General features: G+C 45.6%; 1 protein-coding gene across 1 annotated transcript in view; it reads right to left on the bottom strand.

Annotated features, from left to right (window-relative positions):
• RNF11 (ring finger protein 11) overlaps positions 1-21,972 on the bottom strand; it is a 33,772-nt gene extending 11,800 nt beyond the window's left edge. Inside the window, exon 1 of the mRNA XM_055724159.1 lies at positions 21,504-21,972. Within this exon, the coding sequence (XP_055580134.1) occupies positions 21,504-21,626 (123 nt within the window). The 5' untranslated portion in view covers positions 21,627-21,972. The remainder of the gene's footprint in view (positions 1-21,503) is intronic.
• Between the last annotated feature and the right edge of the window lie 429 nt (positions 21,973-22,401).

The raw sequence follows: 22,401 nt of genomic DNA, 5'->3' as shown, positions 1-22,401 counted from the left end.
AAACCCCTTCTCATGCCTGGCAAGCGCAAACCGTTATTACAGTGCTATGGCTGTGTTACACAGCACTTACGGTTCAAGCAAGACAGCTGCTGGAGAAATGAAGAGCAGATTTGACAATAACTAAAAACTGAAGTTTTGGGAAGAAGAAAACTGTCCCATAGTGGAAGAGGCTGAAAACAAATAAATCTCTGGGACTGTCTCCTCTGCTGAAAGGTACAGACTGAACCTGCTGCGTCCCATTCACTTACTGCTGTGGAAATGCTGACTAGCAGGAAACAAAAAATAAAAGAACATCCCAAACAAACGAATCCTGTTAACATGTTTTTCAGAGGCTGCATTCAAGCACAAGAGATGGAGGAAGCACTCTGGAGCTATGATGGAAAAGCTGACAGAAGGCTAACGGTCCACACAGAAATAGGGGAATCGTTCGCACTTCCTTCAGACACGTATTTACCTTCTGGAAAGGGTAAACATCAATCAGTGCAACTTGTTTATAGTATAAATCAAAGGGATAACAGCTAAAACCGTTAGTATTGATCATCCTGGGTAATACCTGAAGTCTGCAGGCAGCCTCGACTCTTGCTATGCCAGGTCCTGTATGCAGTGCAACAAACCGGCTTGCTCACAACCTGCCCCACTCAACCCATGGCCTCAGCCATGTGTGATCTGTCCCCAACACTGTCGTCCCCACACACACGCCCCACTCACTCAGAGGATTTGACTCACCTGTGGGTACAGCAGGCAAAAAAAAAACACCCTTACGCTGACACGTGCTTCTGACTCCTGAGACAGGAGCTTGGCCCAAACCTACCACGCTATAACCCCCAGAGCATTGCATCACTTGGACAAGTCTGTGCAAGTTCCTTACGTGAAGGGCTTCATATGGATTACTGGATAGGCAGGCACCCAGTGAAGAGTATAAGCATATAGGTGACTGCAGGTGGGCAATGTAACGCACTAAAGAGTAAGTAACAGCACACGCTATGCCCTGAACTGCCTACTGAGCCCACAGACCCAGCATGGCTGAGCTAAGCATGTGCAGCCGCTGCTCACCTCCTGGTGCTGTTTCAGGGAATTTGGGAATTGGGACACAGCTGACTTCAGCAGGTCTAAAACAGCACTGCCGCCGAGCCACCAGTCCTGCCACCTCCCCTGCGCTGGCTCTACCTACGCTGCTCGACTGCCTCTTCACCTCACGAAAAGCAAACAAACCATTACCATCAACCCTGCGATCCCTACAGCCACTGGAAAAGTTGGAAACAGGCAGCCAAGAGGAAAATGGGATGAGTGCCCCTGTCAGGACTTAGGCCAATTGTGAAACCTTGATTCCAAACACTTAAAAATATAGCAAGAGTGCTAAAATGTATCTTTTGGCAAGAATTAGGTCAGCTTAAAGGCAATTCTAAGAACAAAACTGCCCTTCCAAGTACTTCAAGAACAAGGTAGCAAAATTACAGAGATCATCCCTAATCAGCCAAGAGGACAGGCTAGGGACAGAGGGCCAAAACAGGGTGTAAACACCAAAATGCACGTAAGCTGAAGACATGAGCAATCCATCAGGGGAGGACTGCTGAAGTATAAATACAGGCTGTACTTCCATGTATAAATTTGTGTATATGTATATTTAAATGTGCTAGTCTGAACTAATAAGAACAGAAAACATAGAGCAGAGAAATACTATACAGAACTAGGAATATATTTTAGAAAAAGTAGGATATCAAAGGGTCAGAGAAATCAAGTGATGGATGATCTCATCTCTAGGCTCCAATGTATGGAATTACCTTGGTATTATCGTTCCACAACACGGCAGGCATCCTCTGTGGGCAAAGAGGGCTAACCAGAACGCAATTTAACAGCCTTGCCTAAAGCAAGTTTCAACACACATCCAAAACCATCATACCGAATGCAAGTCCTCATACATCAAGCTCCTAAAACAGGCCTTAAATAGACCCAACAGCCCCAGCTGGAATAAGAACATCACTCCCGTGTATTCTCTTCTTGGGAGGTGTCAATTGAGCTTCAGATAAGAGGTAACACTGATAATGAAAACAAACAGGCAGATCAACAGCAGCTATCTCAGATCATTTACCCTTGAGGTACTATCCATCGCAAGGACACAAAATACTTTTCTGTATCCACCCAGTTGCAAGCAAGCACCAAAAAAGCTGTTTGAAAAAGGACGTAGTAGTTCTTTTTATAGAGATGCAACCTGTTACCCAACCGAAATACACAGAAGAGGCAACGTGGGAGGGGGCTTCTGCAAACCTTGCCAGGGATCTTCCCCTTGAGCAGGGAGCAGGTAAGAATGGCTGACGAGGCAGTGCCACAGCCAAGCTGTGCTCGCCCAGGAAGGTGGGCTACCAACGGGCTCCTGATGAACAGAAACCTGATGAAGAACTTTCCATCGGGCCTCCCAGCAAACAGGGACTCAGCAGAGTGGGAGTCTCGCACAGTGCGAACCTCTGCCAAACCATACAGAAAGAAGATAAGATTGTTCTACTCAGGATAAATGACTTGGGGGGAGAAAAGTGGTAACAGTCCACATCCCTTTGCAGAATTGCTTCAAGAAGCAGATGGGGCTGGTGATGAGCTGGGTCTGCATTAAGCACAGTGCAGGAAAACCCGACGCCAAGACATTGCTGGTGTGGCAGCCAGCAGGGTTTGTTGCAAAACTCAGGAGTCCGTGTTATACTTCACTTGCCTGTAACTTCATACTCCACTGGAAATACTTTAATTGCCTTTTTAACAAAGCCATCCTCCATTACAAATGCTTGCTCAAGCAGGAAGCTGCCCCACCTTGGCAGTTTGATGGTACACTCAGATTCACAGGGCTTTTTATTTCATTAATGGTGTCTGAATTTCTAACACGGAGTGGATGCCCCTGAGATCCAGGTGTGTGGCTTGAAGCCTCAGCCTAGGCAGTGCAGCAGGGGACTGGGCTGTGCAGAGGCCGCCAAGAGGCTTCCCGAGGCCAATTAAAGGATATAATCAACGCTGTGTTTTGCAACAGCTTAACCACAGAGGGGGTTTTCAGCATGTTTCTGCATTAGCCCGCTAGGAAGCCACACAGACGAAGCCTCACGTATGCCCGCCATATATTAGGGCACCTCAAACACAGTGTGAGTGCGCGGCTGTCCCGGGCGTTCCTGGCAGTGGTGTGTTGGCTTGGTGGGGACATCCCGGCCAGCCACCCAGCCACCAGCTCCTCCTTCTGCCATCTAGATCCTGGGCAACCGATGGCGACGGGGGCTTCTGTGATTTCTTCCGCATTTTGAAGCTGGAAATGGGGTTTGAATCAGGAGGGGGTGCCGACAGCACCCTGACCCATCGGGCTGCACACAAGAGATTTCAGCAGAACCCAGGGTGCTGCACCACGCAGACACTGTCGCCTCTGCCAGGTGCACACGCGTTGCCATCTCCGTGCTTCAGTGAGAACGCAGACACAAAAAATGTGATTTGGCCATTTGTTTAGCATCTTTGATAATAACATTAATTATTTCAACTCTGAGTTAATGAGCGGCAGCTGTAAACAGCCAGAGGCACCAACTCGGGCTCATCTCAGCCGGTCATTTATTAATCTTAAAGGAATGTCTCAGGCATTAAACGATCATTACTGAATCTGTTGGTTTGTTGTTTTTTTTTTTAAAGCAGTGCTCTATCTAAAAGCAAGGAATGACTGTATGGATATTAAGGCACACCAAAGCTTGACAAAGCTCTACTTTCCGATGCAGTATTAGCAGTGAACACAAGGGCAATGTTTCTATTTTTTCCAGCAAAGTCTTGTCCTCGCAAGCAGTGACTCTGCGTTTTTAGCTTGCAAGGCACAAATCCAAGTGTGATCTCATGCAACTGTCAAACCTCTTCTAACAGAAAAAAGTCCTGTGCCAAGAACAGGTAGAAAAATCATAAATAGCTCTCTCAGGAGTTGGGTTATACAAGCAAAATATTTCCAGATATTTTCCAGAATAAGATTCCAGAAAATCCAAAATGTTTTTCCTACTTGTTTTAAAAGTTTTAAATGCATAGAGACAGTTCAGTGAACATTTGGCCATTTCTTTAATCCGTCACCAGAAAACACATTTTACTGCCATATATGAAACATACAGCCAGTTGCCGGTGCAACAAGGACAAGCCACAAACGTTTGGCTTCACAGATGAACAGGGTACAACGTCCATCACTAACTGTATGAGCAACCACCTGTCTAATCAGCATTTTCAGTCTGTTTGGGGTTGTTGCTTTTTTTAGATACTTGCCTTTGGATCTTGCCTGTGCTGGTTTTACAGCAAAAATACTTGTGTTCATTTCAGCACAGGTGCTTTCAGAGTAGGTGGTTTGAAGGGGGAACTGAAGCAGGTGCAAGGCTCTGCAAGGGTGAGGAGGGAAGATGGGGAGCACAGATCCCAGCCTCTGCAGCCACCGCTGCTCCCATCCCACCCTGCGCTGCCCCGATGGGATGAAGAAAAACCTCCAATTCATCAGGCCATCTCCCTGCTTACACCCCCTCTCATGGAAGGTGGCAAGAGCTTCGTTTACGCTGAAATTGGCTTTCTGAGGAAAACCTGAGGTTTCCACAATGGATTCATCCTGCTGACTGCAAGTAGCAGTAAGATCTACAACCACCCCAGCAGCACACTTAGTAAGGATTTCAAACGCTACTGGGGACGTGGCGCTTGAGCACCAGCTTAAGTACTTGCCCGAATTGAGGCTCAGGCTGCTACAAAAAAAAATCTCAGAACAGAAAACTGTTTGAGAGGAGGGACACGAAAACAGAGAGGTCATTTTTCTGAATATGGACTGACTGGTTGGAAGACAAAGCCCCATTTCACCCTGACACACCCGTATGACAGCAGCTGCAAAGCCTGGAGATCTCCAGCCTTAGCTCATCCATACGCAATGAGGGATCTTCCATGTTGCCTGCAGTACACCAGAAACTCTGAACACCTAACACAGTGATAGATGGATGCAGTTTTAGGGCTGGAGCTGTTAAGATCACATGGAAATACAAAGGTTGTCTGCACATGTTTACAAGCACTAATTTCCCAAGAACATTACCTGTGACTTTCAGATATTCCAGTTTAGACACATGGGTACAACTAAACTGCTCAGGCCCAGCACCAAAGTGTAACTCTACCACAGGTGAAGTATGTGCTACTTTTGATACCCTTCAGAGTCAGAAATAAAAGCCTGATGTCATCAACACTATGCTACTGACAGTCTTTCAGGCTTCGTGAAGATATACAGAAATACTTCTACTTACCATATTCTCCTGCATTAATGTCTAGGGTGGAATAACCATGTCCTGCTACAACATGATAACGAAAATAAGTATTGCCAGTTTATACACAGACAAATTGCAGTCATAATAACACACTGGAACAGAGTAACACTGAACTTTGAGGCAGTAAATGTGGAGGTATCGGGTATGTTATCATGGAGGGGGAAAAAAAAAAAAGAAAATAAAAAAAAAACCACCACCAAACACAACACAGCCACAGCAAAACAGCTATTAAGAAAACCCTGGAAGTTTTTTAGGCTTAATTTATGACATTTAGTCTGGAATACACTTTGTTACTTTGGGAGTCATTAGAGTATAACTACAGATGTAATTGTAATAGCTACTAGACAGGCTTGAAAAGAAGAGAAAAAGCAGCTTCCTGCTTCAGATTTTAATTCCATAAACAGAAATATCATCAATTACTACCAAAAAGTTTTAGTTATCTTTGTAGACTTTTTAGCTCACCGTAAGGTCTCCAAAGGGACACCCCTCAAACGCATCGCCGAGAGGCAGCGAGAGCAGCAGAGTAGCCTGGGAAGCAGATGGCATTTAGCGCCGCTCCTCCAAGTCCAAGGACCTACAGGACTAAACTTACTTGGTCTCTTTACACACCACCGCAGTTAAGTGAGGTCAGGGAAGGTGCTTCCCTGGGGACACTGAAAGATTTGCACACTGATCTCTGAACCCAACAGGCAACATAACAAGATGTGCCAGAATTCCTGTCTTTGTTCGGAAAACCTCCTTTCCTACAGGCAGATCTCCGCTACAGTAAAGACATGAATAGAAATTACTGCATGCAGCAAACGCTTTTTTGTTCTTTTAGTTGTTGTTTTGAATCAGACAGCAGAAGCAGGAATAAACCCAGCATTTTGGGAGATGGGCAGCTCTAGATGCTTCCTTGAGGGCAGAAAAGGGCTAGGCATGGCTTTCCCCATGAACTTTGGCAAAAATGAGTCCAATGTTCAAATAAAATCTGCTGAAAGCCATACAGCAGGTAGCCTAAGGAGCAAATTCAGACTGGCAGATCAGATTAAAGAAAGTTTCCTCGCTCTGCCGAAGCTTGCTACAGACACATTAGCCTTGAAGTAACTTACAGGCCTGACCCTGATTTTTTTGTACCACTTTAGGTAATGCTGCATTCCTGGTGAGGTCCCAGCATGTTCTGGAATGGTTTACCCCAATGAGAAAGGGTAATGGCTAGCAGTGCATGAAAAGTGCTTGCCCCTTGGACTTCTGAGCTGCATGTTCTGCAGATTTAGAGTGAGTATTATCTCTGACTTCCATTATCAGTCATCACGACAAAATTCACAAGATGCTGAGCAGTCAATGATCCCTCAATCACTTAAAATAAGCCCTGCTTTAATCCTTTTTCTTTCTTCTTTTTGTTTTAGTTTCACTATGGGGGTGAGAGATTCTGGTTTTTAGGAAAACCAAGTTGCTTGAATATCATATCCATTAACAAACAAAACAAAAATAGAAGTGTTAGCCTAGAAAAATGAAGGCTGAAAGAGATATAGGACTGATCTCTAAATAAATCAGGAGAGTAAACATCAGAAAACAGCTAAGATCTGTTCGGTACAAGAGTAACAGGTGCAAGTTTGCCATGAATAATCTACAACTGTGGAATAGTTTCTTGAGCCTTAGTTCTCAGCTGATCAAAAGAGGTTCCCTGCAGAAGCAGTAAGGACAGAGCTTGACCAGTATCTTGCAAAAATCGTATATTACCTGCAGAAAACAACTTCACTAAGCATATGCATAACTATCCATACATCCCCTTGTTCAGACACCGGAAAACCATCCAGTTCACGCATTCGTTAATATGCAATTTCCAACACTGTGCTGAACACGGCTGTTATCCAAGTTAATATACGCTATGATGCTGTGGAACAACTAGCAGTATCACTTGTCATGTATAACTCAAAGCTAATTTAACTAAAATATGGAAGATAACGCTCATTAAATCTGAGCCTCATTTTGTTGAGGCTATTATAAATGTCTGCAGGCACTGTTACGTCCACCTGGAAGTTTAAGACACTAACAAAACAAAAGCTTTCAAAGTGAGAAAAGTAATTTTTGGACAAAGTAATCTTCCATTAGCAATTCTGGTTTGATCCCTGCTGGGTTTTTGATAGACCATTGGTGGAAAGCACCTGCAGCTGAAGCACAAAGGTTCCTGGCCAAACCTTTCCTGCAGCACAATCTACAGGCAGAAGCAAAGTGAAGGCAGGGCTGAAAGAAACACCTTTATAAACCTGATCCTGACGACCATATGCTAGCTGGAAGTTTTAGCACATTGTGAAGTCTCCAGCTTTACAAACCCATTCGTATTGCTTGAGTAGCACCTGGCCGCTGCACCACTGGTAAGGATTTGGCCTGTGGCAAGCCAAATATAACATCATCGGTGAACAAGTATACATGGGATTACTGCACTCTATGCTGATATACAGGCGCTTTATTGCTGGAACACTGTAACCATCCTGCATCTGCGATTTAAAAAAAATATGTATCTTACTTCAGCTTGATGCATTACTTAAGTCTTTTTAAAGGAGAAAGGGCAACAGCTGCTGGTGTGATTTAAATACTTATATTCTGTCCAGCTGAAATGCATCACTGTACTCAAACTGAAACCTGGCCAGCATATTTTGTGAAATAAACCAAGGAAATGTTAGTGGCAGCAAGCAGACTCATTCAGAGAACTATTTCTACAGCTCTGCAGTGCCTAACAGGCCCGACAGCGTGCTGGGCCATTTGCTTACTGGTGTCTGACAAGGAAGGGTGTCCCTTGCTGCCCCAGCAGCCCCTGCCCCTGTGGCTTTCAGGCTTTTTTTTTTTTTTTTTTGGTAGGTCTCCAAGCCAAAATTAAGCCTGACCCATCTTAGTCCATGAAATAAAAAAAAAAACACACCATAAAGATGGTATTTTCTGCTCATGTTCAGCATTACTGGTTCCGAATTCAGAAGCCTGAACAGAAAGGCTCTGAGCAAGAGGGTTCGAGCTATGCAAGAGCATGGCATGACCACAGAAATGACAAGAGTTGGTAACACGGCATAACCAGACGCATAAAGAAGCGGCGAGATTTGTTTCTCAGATTTATTTCTCGAAATGGGCGTTTGCCACTCCGTTTGCTTTAAACAAGACTGGCTTCAGCAGGAAACTAGTGGCCTCTCCTGAGGGACACCAAACTAGAATAAGGAGTCGCAACAAATGAAACAGGGCAGCCAAACTGAGGTGGCCCAACTTAGCTTCTGCTCTTGCATACTTATATAATTTCTTCATTCTAAACATTTTAGACAACAGGGAGGTTGTTTTATTAAAAGCCACATACGCTGGCAGCCCTCACATACATATGCACAAAGGTAATCAAACTCCTAACAGCAGTGACAAAGCTTGCCAAGTTATGTTCAGACTTTGGAAACCATCCACGGAGTCATAACTGGAAGGCTTGTGTGAGGAAAGAAGCAGAGCAGCACCCCACAATGCAGATGAATGATGTTACTGTAATCAGTTGTGTCCCAGGGGATATCACAGTCTGCTGCGCAACATGAACAGGCTGTGGAAGTCTTCACCCATTCCTGTACTTAGCAAACATACCCATGAACTGCTAGGTAATGTTAATGAAACTTCTTTTAAAAAAAAACCAGAAAACAGTGAGGAAAAGCATCCAAGCTTCTTTAAAGGCAGCTGCAGTAGACAGATCTATATTTCTTTTTATTACGTTCTGTTGTTTGTGTTTCTGTTGGGTTTGGTGTGGTTTGTTTTTTTTAAATCAGAAAGATCACATCTAAGAAAAACAGAATTAATGCTTTGTCTACATCAGAGGTTTGTCCTGAAGCATCCCAAACCCCTCCAACTGATGTCACTGCCCCACTGAAGTTAGAAATGGCACCTTTAGATCACATTTCACGTACAGACCACCCCAAATGCACTCACTGCCCAAACCAGTATCAAAGATTCATTCTGGGCATGCTCTGGTATGCAGTTAAGACTGAGCATATCCTGAACTGTGACATGCAGAAGCCAAAACTCCTGTAATACTTGGTGGTAATAGCAAACATCTAATAACCTGACACCTCTAGACCCTTCCAGAGATGTCACAATGTAAAATGCAATATATAAAAGGATAAGAGAACAAATAAATCCAGTCTCCACTGGGAAGTCAGTTCAGTTTACTAATCTGATAGGAGAAAAGTAAGAGCAAGAGAACCCATTGCAGACACTTCAAGGGTATGAGCTGACTCACTGAGGGATGAGATAAGCACCAAAGCCACCAAGAAGCGACTGCAGAGCATGTGGGTGCAAGTGAAAAACAGGAGAGAAAAGCAAAACAATCCCTTTTGGCAGCAGCGGATGGTTAGATCAGACCTCCTTGCGCCAGAAACATGGGACACACACCGTGCCGATCCCGAGGCACGCCACATTTTTGCCTAGTTTCAGCTTGTGGTCTGCTGAACACAGAGCTAGCCCCCAAGCCTCGACATTGGCCTCAGCTACATTCACTCCCAAGCAGTGTCTGTCAAAGCCATTATTTTTTTTTTTTAAGTGCTAGAGCAGAATCCTGCCTCCAGTCAAGTTAAACGAAGGCAGATGCTAGCTTTCCCACATGCCAGAGCGGTACACACCCCAGTGCGGGAGCACCGATGGGTTCCATCCGCACCCACCCCTGGCGTGGCAAAGGCCCCAGGAGAGGAGTACGTGGTGATGTTAGGCAGCAGCGCTTTCTTTAAGGGTGTGGAAAGTCCCCTTCTCACCCCCAGAAAGGTTGCAGAAGCCCAAACAGTTCAAGCTGCTGACACACTGACTGAGATAAACTCTCCTATACCTAAAAAAAAAAGAAAAAAAAAAAAAAAAGCAAAAAGCCTTACGCTGCCTAAGGGGTGGACAAGCTTCCCTCAGCCTATAGCACTGCTCACCATTTGACTCGCTACCCCGAGGTGGAAACGTTTGTCTGATCCCTCAACACCAACAGCCTGTTGGTAGCATCTATTACATAGTTGATACTACGTATGTCATACCATTTTCCCAGGTTTTGCTTTCCCATAAAAATACCACCACACCAGCAGCACTGCTTGGAGGAATATCCCATCTGCACGACCTGACCAGAGCAAAGAACACTCTGACACCAGGATATCACATTCAGAGTCCACTGCAGAAACTCCTGCCAGCACCAGGGCGCGATCCAATTCACACGTTAACCAAGAGGTACTTGGTCGTTACTCAGCCAGAGCACACAGAGACATAGAGGCATGAAGTTCTGTATGTTGCAGCTGGAAGTTTGGAAGTCTGGCCTTCACCATGCTGGAATCCTGTAAGATGTATTTAATAAACCCCAAAATAAGAGGAAGGATAAACTACCCTCCCTTTCTACATCAGCCTAAAACTACAGCTGTTTTCTCCTCAGTTTATCAGCTCAAAGTAGGTGACAGCTACATAAAGACACTTCAGGAGAAGCTATATATAGGGTGAAGTGAACTTTTCCCCAGGAAACTCTAGATCTAGGTCATCTTGCTTCTTCTGGGAGGTAGGAAAAAACAGGTTACTCATTGAACAAGAATACAGTTGATAGAGGAAAACAAAGATTACTTGGAGCGTGAAATTTTGTGTGGATGGTATTTTTTTCCTTTCCTAAAGGATTTGTAAAAATAACACTAAACATTCATTAAACATTGTGTTTCTGTATACCTGACTCCATCTACTGTGAATCAAGAAACTCACTATATTTACAAAAGGAACGGGCATTCTTTGTTAAACTTCCTTTCAGCGGTTTTACCCACACAGCAAAATAAATACAACTTCACTTCTTAGAAATTCCAGAGAGTTTGTTTAAATTCAGACATAATGGAAAATCCTTTTTTACACGTCATTTTTAGTTCTTACAGATGACTGGCTGGACGGATTATACACAAGCCAGAGCTCCAGGCAAGTTAATCCATGGGAGTTGGACTCATACAATAAGTACCACGTTACCACTTCTAGTCAAGGGCAGGGTGGGAGGGTAACTGAGCATCTCACTCAGGTTTGGACCAACGGCCACCACCTAACTCAACCCAGCTGCTTGCTGAAGGGTACCTGGCCATCGCAGCCACTGCAGCATCATGTGGGTGCCATTAGCTGAAGAGCCATGCCTCTATCGGGGCAGGCAGAGGAGTTTTCTTGGCTCAGGACAGACCTACACAGTGCTTCTTACTAATTTCCGATTTGCAGATCCCTAATAATTGTCAAGTAGAGGTGTGGACCTGTATTCTCTGTTTAATGACTACAGATGGGATTCTGTTAGCTCTTGTGAGTACTGTCAGTAACAGCCTATAAAGCATCAGAGACCCAGGAACTAAGAGGTGAAAAAGCCCTAATCTGGAAAAGAATTAACAGTTAATTCAAGTATTTTTTCTTGAATTTTAAAAATGATGTTGTTTCCTTCCAAGAATGGCGATATACTTTCAAGGATGCCACTCTCCACGCAAGTGCCTCAAGGTCTCCAAATAGATATATCTATATATAATCTTCATATATCTCCTTAACATTACAGAGCTCTGAGGCAGACACTAAAGCAATGACTGAGTCATATTTCATAAGCTAAACTGAAGATACATGGATGCAACTACAATATAAGTCATAATACCTAAACAGAAAACAACAAAGAGAAATCCCAAAACATCGGGAACTGGCAATGGCAGTTAAGCAAGTACTACGATAGAACATAAAATAAAGTCTACAGGTGTTAAAATATTAATGTCAGCGTCTTGACTAAATCTGAATTTACAGCATTAGTTTGCTGATCTGAGCCTTTTACATAGTTTCCACTGAATACAGCAGTTAACTGCTTTCTGTTAAGCAACAGTACAGACCAAACCAGTTTAGTATGTCTGTAGTCGAGCAAGGCTTGCACCTGTTTGCTCAAAACCTGAGAGCAATCACTTCTCTTTGTGAACTTTAAATAAAATTAATTTATTCAGGCAAAATAATTCAGGGGGGAAAAAAAAAAGCAAAGTTATAGTATGCCTGAATTACAGATTTTGACAACCGTGTTAATAAAACGCTGTGATTAACATTCAGCACACAGAACAAACTCTGTATCTGGGTTTAATTACAATGATGAATAAAAGTCAGGCACAGGCACCATCCCAGAGCAGTCATGCATTATACTGTCCCATAGATACTGAAATAATGGAATCTGATGCACTTTGATCTCTTAGATAAGTCTCCTGCAGCTCTAAAAACACAAAGAGCAAGAGCTCCCAGCCTCATCCAATTCTGCAACGTTCGCACACCGAGTCGTAAGAGATTTGTGTCCCCCACTACCAAGATGCATCTTACGGGAATGAATGAAGTCAGATAAATATCGTTCCATTTCCTTCTGGCTAGAGCCTGTGTACAAATCATCAAGAGAGCCATACAGAGTAATAGTGGTGAGACGATAGGGAAACCTTATCATCTCTACAGAACTACTGTCCAAGTACATATAGCTATGTTATAGCTCTATTTCTGGGTTATATTCTAGTCTAGTCTGCCTTTTTTTTTTTAAAGCAGTTTTGCCACAACAAGAATTAGAAACTGGCAGTATCTGGTAAATGTAATGGTTTTAATCACGGCTGCAGGATAGCAGATTCTTTGCTTTTGTCCAAACCAGCACTGACTGAAATTTTTTTTTTATTGTTTTTTTGCTTACCACTGGATATTCACGTGGCTTCATTAAGTTTTATTAGTCATAAACCAGGAGTTTCTTTGATGCTTCTAGGACCTATCTCAATAGTCCAAACTAATGGTACGTGGGCTAGATAACAACCCCAAGCTCTGGAAAAGTTAAGGATGAGGCTGTCCCTGCATGGGCATTTGGCCTTGGAGTTCAGTGAGCTATGTACAAGACCGTTTCTGAACTATGCCTCTAGAAATACAAATTGCTCCAAGTGGGGGAAAAAAGCAGATGAAAAGACTCAGAAGCTTCTCCAGTGTCCAAGAAATACAATCAAGGGAAACAGGTTTCAATATTGCAGGGATAATAGTCTGCACATTCATCACTGCATGGTGGGGCTAAGGGAGGAACTGAATTTCCTGAGTCACAGTTTCTCTCATTCCTCCAACAGTTTCAGTCCTCCCTCAAGCACCTCAGGTCTACACCACCCCTCGGCTAAACCAGCGTCTAAAGACAGAGGCAGGCTGAAAATGCTCAAAAATCAGCCCAGCCTTTGATACGACGGTATGTGTGTGCGCACGTGTGCGAAGCGGGGAGCGTCCGTAAGCATTCTGGTGGATCAGCAGAAATGCCCGATGCAATAAACCAGCTGGTTGTGATTTGGCTGACGCAACTGCGGTTGAAAGGATGGTTGTTTTATCCGCTCCTCGAGTTGCTGCACGCATCTGCTGTTTGTCCGTGTCACTGCGCGTGGATCGTGGCCCAGCAGCTTTTATGCCACTGGCATTCTGACTTTCTTCTTCACTGATGAGAAACAGAGCGGCTGGCAGATTCCTAGGGAGGACTGGTAAATAAAACAACCACTCTCTGTAACTGTTTGGTCTCTTGGAATTTTTTTCCTTAGAATCACAGAATTGTTTAGGTTGGAAAAAGACCTTTAAGATCATCAAGTCCAACCACTAACCTAGCACTGCCAAGTCCATCACTAAACCACGTCCCATTAGTTCACAGGAAAGTCACGGTCGATTTGCTGTAGTCCATTCCACAGATCATTATCTCTTTAAGACATAAAACCAGTTTATTTTCCATGGTTCAGAAACCGAGGCCCAGATGTACAGCCAGCAGCAGCTGCTGATCACAGAAATGAACCACTGGTACACAAAGGAAATATAGGAGCTTCCCAAACACACAATGGTCCTAGATTTTGGGAAGGGCAGTGCTGCTTGTTTGGGTTGGCTTGCCTGGAAGAATGCAGAGTCTCCCAGCATAACGAAGATTCATCATCCTGATAAGGCAAGATTTCTTATTCCTATCTCCACTGCCTCTTCATTCCTACTAATCAAGCATCTGGAACACAGGCTGCCAAATAAATGCTGAACTATCAGATTCCAAAACAGATTTTACGAGACTTATCTATTGACTTAAACAGATCTTCTGATCAAGCTCCCTCTCTACAGCAGCAGGTTTGTCATAAATTCCTGCAGAGGTTGATTTTATAATGGAGGAATATTATCTTATTAAAACCAAATTATCATGGACCACTTTGCAAACGTGAATCAAATTACTAAGCATTCCTGCACTAAAGATAAAGTTTATTACTCCTCATTTTATAGTGAGAAAACTAAAGCACAAAGCAGTTCAGACATTTGCTAAAAGTTACAAACTAAACAAGGCTAAGCTAAGAATGGTGATGTTAGGGCTGCTGAAGCGATGTTCTGGTGGATTCTGTTTAGTTTAGCTTTGGGGTGGGGATTTTTTTTTTTTTTTTTTTTTTTGGTTGAAGTCCACAGAGCAACCATACCCAGCAAGAAACTACACACGACTCTAGCTCTGCTGGGACAGGTCGCTGCTGTGGCTGCCCCCCAGGAGGCTAGCAGAATGAGAAGAATGCATCTTCTACAAAAACACATCATACCTTCAGGAAGCAAGGCATCACTTCTGAGACCTTCACAATGTCAGGGCAAATTTTTCTCCCAGTCTAAATCAAGACTGAAGCTTGCTTTGCCTTTTAGAGTCAGAGAATGGCAACTCTTCAGCTTTTTCCCCCCCTGAAGGTTTTATTCTAACTCAGCCATGACATCCCTAAAAACCCTCTCTTTTTGTAATATTCTGGTTTCTTAGGAACCATTTTGTTAGTTCATAGAAAACTCACAGCTGATTTGCTTTAGTCTATTCCACAGACCATTACCTCTCCAAAATACAAATACATTTCTCTTTGTGTGTCTGCGAGGAAGCAGTAAGAAGGACAAGCACACAAAGACTGGAAGACAGAAGTCTGTCACAAGCAAGTGGCGTTATCTTTAGTTTCCTGACCTCACATTCTGCAACCAGTTTGGCTACAACCATTACCAGGGTGTGCGAAAGCGCTCATTAAACCGAGCTTCTTTTCTTTGTTAAAGTGATGAACAGTGACATCGGAAGACAGGGACGGACCTCGTACAGCATCTTGATCCAATTCAGACATTTCTTGCAGAAATCCATGTAAGACAGCAAGCAGTGCTCCATCAAATGTGGTTATAAATATATTCTTCTCTTCAAAACTCCTCCTGGAAAACCACCTGACCAGAATGGTTAGAAACAGATCTTCTACCAGTCATGGACTCAACAGCAAAGAGTCTAGAAACCAGCTGTAATTTTTGTAAGACAAACAAGGTAACACATAACTCCAACATCAGCATACACTTCCCATTTCCTCTAGCCAGGTCTAACACCTATTTGTAACCAACTGGAGTTAAAAATTTATTTCACGCAGGCAAAGAATCACAATATCCAGCCAATATTCATTAAAACCAGCTTAAGAATGGGTATTTTTAAGATTAAAGTTACCTAACTCTGTGATACCATCCGGTGTCCTTTATCTTCAGGTTTGCCTGCCGCCTTCTCTTCTCCCCCCGCCCCCCAGCTTTTTTTGACTAGCAAAATGGAAGACAGCACCAGTCAGCCAGGCTGGCAGGCTACGCTGAAACCAGTATGCATTGAGGCAGGAAATATAGGTGCACAAGTTTCTTTCTGTTATCTAGAAAGGAAGTCAGACTTAGCACCCTCAGGAAACTTTTCATCTAGCACTGACTACCAGCAAACTCGCTAAGCTCTTCAGACATGGAAGGAGTAAGAAGTGTCACGGCATACTGTTCGCTAACCAAATAATCTTGAATGCTATTATAATGAAGTTCATAATACATATATGTCATCATTGTTTATTTTTGCTTTGCAAAATGTTTTGCAAGGTTTGTTATTGCTCTGCACATAAAATTATTTATCAGAACTGCACCATTAAGACACGGCAGGCTTACAGATTTCCTGAATGCAGCTGTCTAAATTGTGTTTTGGAACTACTTGTCAGGAGTGACTTTATAATTCACTCAGTGCTTGGTCTTCCACAGTTAGTAGCATTCTGGAATAGTATCTCTATAGCACTTCTTCCGAGCATATTTCTGAGGATGAGTTATACAAGGTAGCAGCTTAAGCAATCATATTCTTGAAAAGACGTAAACATAAAACATCACTGGCTTACTCTACCCTTTCTCATCCATGCAGCAAACTCAACTTCAGCTCCTCCATCACCTCCTCTCCTCACTGAAGTCGACCTCCACCTAGGGCACCAGCCAGCAACACACCGACAAAGAGGCACTCTTGTTTGAAGCCCTTTGAAGTTTCCACCAGACTGAGGAATTGTGGACTGGAGCGGTATTTCAGTTCACATCCACAAACGCAACTGTAATTCATACACGTCATCACAGAGATGTGGAGGACAAGCAGAGCAAATGGTAAGACCTGCATAGGAGTATATTTAAAGATTGCTTTTCTTCTACATGAAAGTAAACTTACTAGTCTGTTTGCTTTTTTTCATGGTTAGCTTTCCATATACAATGTTTTCCCATCACGCCTTTCCTCCTCTTATGCTGTTCCAACATACACCAACAATTCCAGCTCTGCACAACCACTCAATGCTAAATTGTAACATTATACTGCCATAGTCTTCCTTCTTGTACAATACACGCCATCACAGATGATAAATCATCTAATTCGCCGCCCAAGATAATTTTGTACAAATGTTTCTATAAATGGGTGCAACTCTTCTATTAGAATTAATTTGGTTTGCAATTTTTAACACTACTGATGACCGTGCCTGTGAAAAGACAGCATCGGAACACCAATGTAACATATCACCTAAGTCACGATGAGAGCATAATGAAAGCTCTGTTTCCCTGTCCAGCAAAACACATCCAATGTGTATCCACAAGGGCAAGCTTCACACAGAAATGCAGCAGACTATTCCAAGAAAATTTTCTGACTGTTCAACCTGGGGACTTCAACGTCTTGAATAAGTAACACTGCAGGGCTGCATCCGCTGCACGGAGGCTGCAGGTGGGCATCCTGGAGAGTGACTTTACCAGGGACCTAGGGCACCGTCATCACAGGCTGCTGTGCCACCTCCCTCAACTGGGGACGCTGGAATGAAGCACAGGATGACAGAGGCATGGGGACAAGGGTACAATGCGCACACGTGGCAGTTAACAGAGGAGGCCCAAGGAGCCTACTCTCTTAAACTGAGGTTGCTGCAGGCCACAAAGACATCCAAAATTGTGCTTTCAAAACCTGCCATCCTCAACAGCTTTTGGAAGATTATGGGAGCATGATACTGGGTTAAGCTCATGTTTCTGTCCTCTGGTGTCATTTTGTGCTCACAGCCTAATCAAAGGAGTATCCAGGTCAAAAGGTTTTAAATTAATCCTTGAAAAAAAAATAATAAAAATCCACTAGATCCACTGAAACATTTTCTCTGGGCCTGTAAGACAACACAAGGTAGTACCAAGTACTGCAGCACACTTTGGATCCCTTCAAGTAAAGGGATAAAATATTTTATTAGTCTCCCTGCCATATCAACATATTAAACATGCTTTTGTGAGTTTAATATAAATACCAAGACCTTGCGCTTACTTCTTATGCTTTTAGCTTATTAAGTTACCAAGTAGCACACATCTTTTTTAGAAGAGTGCAGTGTACTGCGTCCATGCTACTACTTTTTAGAAACTTAGGGAGAAAAGATGTTAGTCTGTACTGTGCAGAATCCCAAAGTTTAATAAACTGGCAAATTATTTCCTGCAACTGTTAAGAACAGAATTAGGAGACAAGGATTAAGAAAAAGGGCACATCTGTTCTGCAAAATAAAGTCTTTGAGACGAACTACTAGAAGAGAAACTGGAAAAAACAGTGAACTTGTATGGAAAAACAGCAGAAGGCATATTGCCAACAGATGGTGAAGAAGTCATACTCAGAAAAGGAAAACAAGCTTGAAAGCATAGTCAGTTTTGAGGACTTGAGAAAAAAACAAACCCAAAGCTAACTCTTTCCTAGTCACAGATTCACTGGTTAAAAAAGGAGTTGCATGTGTTTAGCACTTAGAAAAACAGTTGTAATTTCTGGGTTCTAAAATGGAGGCATCCAAAATTAGCATCTGTCTATGAAAACGTTGGTCCATTCTTGAAATCACTTCCTTTTCTCCTGCCACACCAACACACTCCTTTTTTTGGTGTATTTTAATTATTCCCCATGTTAGCCGTTAACCTTTATGCACCAGAAAAATGTCTGATGCTTTAACGGACCACTTTCGCATTTACTCGGATACCTGTTTAAAAAGGTGCTTCCCCTCTGAGGCCTTTCTGCTGTAGCTGGTAACACGTACTGTCATGGAAGCAAAGAGAAAGGACAGGTACACACAGAGCTTCTGGATGGAAATCAACTCCCCTTTACCCCACGTGCCCATACCACCAATCCAATTTGCAATCTCACTTTCGGAAGCAGGTATTTCAGTCTGTTCAATAGCACTCACTGATAAAATGAATGACATGCAATACTGAAATGATTATTGGGGGCTTATTTTGCCGTTAGAAATCAATAGCTAAATAAAAATTATAGCTTAACAAGATTCCCTATGAATGCCCATGGCACAATCCCGTTGGAACACAAAGTAGTATTTTAAATGTCAAAAGAATACAGAAGTTACTTACAAGAGACAGTCATTTTCTACAACTGTGTATCTTTACCCAACAAGCTTCCTTCTCCTAGTTTGCACACCTTGCAAGATCTGTTCGGGAAGTGGACACATCATTGCTGCAAACCCAAGACAAGCACATACACCAGATCCTATTCTCTCCTAAAATATGTCTATTTTATGGCCGAAGTTTCAGTAATTCGATTTCAAATTGTTCATCTCCTGTTTTCTTGTGCACACTGCTAGTTGCCACAAACCAGTTCTCAAACCCTTTTTATCCTCTTCCTTGCTTTCCTTTCTAACATCTAGATATTATACACACTCTGATTCTGGTTAATACACTGCAAAAGAAGTAATTATCACAAAAAAGGACAAAACTCCTAAAATCCCGTTTGTAACAGTGAATCCAGGCTGCCACTTGACAGTTAAAATGAGAGAGTGACCTATTGCTAGCACAACAGCAATAACAGTGCATAAGGAATTGTTTGCATTTGGAATTTGGCTTGTGCATCTTGTAAGCTCCAAACAATATAAAAACATAAATCCCCTTGACCTCAAAGTACATGAAACGCTGCATAATAGCATAGGCAAGGCCTTCAAAAAAAAAAATAAATAAAAATCACAAACCCTCACGGTTCAAAACCTGTGGAAAGCGTAGCTTTGAATTTTGACTGTATGAGACACAAAGCGCTACCTTAAGGTGAAGCTTTAGGAATTGCTAGGATCAGCAGAGGGGGTCTCGGGACAACCGGCGATGTTCAAGACAGCCAAGTGCCTGTGGGCACATCACCGGACGCTACATAGCTCTACGCAAGCGAGAGAAGTTTTGCTACGAATATGCTTACTCGACAATAGACACCTGTAGGTTCTTCCATTTTACTGTCTACTGCGCTCTCAGCCAACCACTCACATATATGAACAAGAAGTTATTCATCAAGGAAAAAATAAATAAATAAAACCCTTGACGGAGTACTTATCTACACTGAAATCCGCACGAGAAGGCCTGCATGAGGCATGTACTTGATTTGTGCCTTCTACAAGAGCTAATAGGTTGTTTTCAAAGGGGCAAAAAAAGGAACAAAAAAAAAAAAAAAAACCCACACAACTGCACAAGTCTCCCTAGAATCACAGATGTAAATGCAATAAATAGCACAAACAGTCAAACTTCATATGTTGATTTGACAAAAATATGATGCATTTCCACACCGGATGGATAACGCAGGCTTGATTTAGAACACCACCTCCTTTAAAAAGCTTAATCTGCCACCAAGCACTTTCTACACACTGGGCTTCAGCAGACATAGTTCAGAAGCCAAAAAAAAAAAAAAATCTCCCACATGACAAAATTTATTCTAAGGTCAAGCTTTTGCACCCAAACAGAACAAAGTGGCACACAGTGCCAAGTGACACCAGGGCAAGCTCACCACACCCGTGGGGGCTGCTGCGGACCGGGCGCCCTCTGACACTATCAGGGCTGTCATTCCTGAACTTGTTAAAGCACTGCCAGATTACATGTCTGCCCAGTTAAATACTTCCTGCAATTTTGTTAATTATACGTCAAGGTCCGCAACTACAGAACGACTCCCATCCTAGAAAACAGCGAGCTCTCCAGCCACCCTCCAGAATTCGTGCCTCAGCTGCCATTTCTGTGGATTTCTCTGGAACACGTCCTATTCTCTCAGATAGGCAAACACTCGCAAAACTTGAGCAAAACGTGCAGTTATACCACCGGAATATTTCTTTATCTTCTCTTCATTTTTTAGCGCTGCACAACCGTGCACTGCAGAGGGCTTGCTCAGGGCAACACACATTTCTGTGTGCGGGGATGGAGACCACAGGGAGCAGCCAAGTGCCAGCCCAAGTTCAGCGCCCCCCCCCGCCCCGGCCACCCCCCGGGCAGCGGGGCGTTCGGACCGGCGCCACCACCCCTCCGCGCCCTCCGGAAAGCGATACAAGTAAATACCCAGCGCTTTTTTTTTTTTTTTTTTTTTTTCTTTCCCCTCTCCGATTCATCATCCAGATGGGAACTAACAGATTCTCTCTCCGAGACTGAAAAAAGCCCGGACAATGGGAAGCAGCTCCCCGCTGGCGCCCCGCACGCCCGCGGGAAACAGGACCCGCTGCGCCGGGAGTTACTTACTGGGGATCAGCTGCTGCTAAAAATACGGCAGCGAAGCCCGGGCGGCGGCGGTCCCCGTCCCGGAGCGACACGGCGGCCGCGCCGCGCCAGACGGTGATGTCACCGCGGGCAGGCAACAAAGCGCCTGCTCCCCCCACCCCCCCCCCTCCGGGACCCCGCGGCCGCCCCCCGCCCGGCAACCGGGCCGCCGCCACCCGCCGCTCCCCGCCGGCACCTCGCCTCCCGCCCGCCGGGAGGCCCCAGCCGTGAGACCGGGAGGGACAAAGCGGCTGCCCCCCGGTACGGCTGAGCGGAAAGGGAGAGGTTCGGGCGGCCGCCCAGCGCCGGCGGGGCAGGGGGTGTCGGCGGCGGCCCCCGGCCCGGCCCTCGGGACGAGCGGCCTGGCAGCTGCCCGCGCCCCTCACCCCCGCGCCGGGCCCCGCCGCCCGCCCCGCTCCGCCGCGGCGCTCCCGCCCCCTCCCCTACCTGATATGGCGGCGGCGGCTCCTGATCCGGCTCAGCCCCGTCCCCGTAGCTGGCTCTGTCCGACTGGGACTCGTGCAGCAGCGAGATGTCATCCGAGGTGGGGGACTTGAGGCAGTTGCCCATCTTCCCCGCAGGGAGCGGGGCTCCCCCTCCGCCGCCTCCTCCTCAGGGCCGGGCCGCCAGCCCCCGCCGGCGGCGGTTCCGCGCCCTCAGCCTCCCCGCCGCAGCGCGCAGCCCGCAGCCGCCCCGCCGGGGAGGCTCATGCCAGCCCCGGCCCTAAGCGGCTTAGCAGCAGCCCGGCCGCCTCCCGCTCCGCTCCGCGGCCGCCCCGACCCCGGAGCCGGGGGGGCGGCAGGACTGGCCTCCCACCCCCCGGGGGGGGCGGCGGCGTGGGGCAGCGAGTCCGGTGGGGTCCGCCCGCCCCGCGGCAGCCCGGCGCGGTTCTGCTTCCTGGTCACCAGCTCCCTGCGCACTGGGCTTTGTCGCAAAGGCCGCCCTGGCTCCTCCTCTCACCCCTCCCCGCCGGGCCAGGTTCGCAGACGCAGGGCCCCGCTCCGCCGCGCCCGGCCCCGGCCCCACGGCGGGGGGAGCCCTGGCCGCCCCCGGCGGGACGAGGCGGACCGGGGCGGGGGGGGGGGGGGTGAGGGGCAGCGTGCGCGCCCGCGGAGCGCCGGGCTCCCCCCGGCCCCGAAATGGTGGGTGCCGCTTCGCCCCGCCCCCGGCCGCGCTCGGCGTTTGTTTGTGTTCCGGCATGGCGGCGCGGCCGGGCCGCGGGGCGGGCAGCGGGCGGCAGGACCCCCACCCGGCCGGGCTGGCGGCGCCTTGCGCGGGGCCGGGGACCCCTCCGGCGTGCGGCCGCTCCCGGCTGCTTCGCGGGGAGGGCAGGGGGCCGCGCCGG

The sequence above is a fragment of the Falco cherrug genome, chromosome 12, assembly GCF_023634085.1.
Source record: "Falco cherrug isolate bFalChe1 chromosome 12, bFalChe1.pri, whole genome shotgun sequence".
Lineage (NCBI taxonomy): Eukaryota > Metazoa > Chordata > Aves > Falconiformes > Falconidae > Falco > Falco cherrug.
This window is presented reverse-complemented; position numbering and strand designations above follow the sequence as displayed.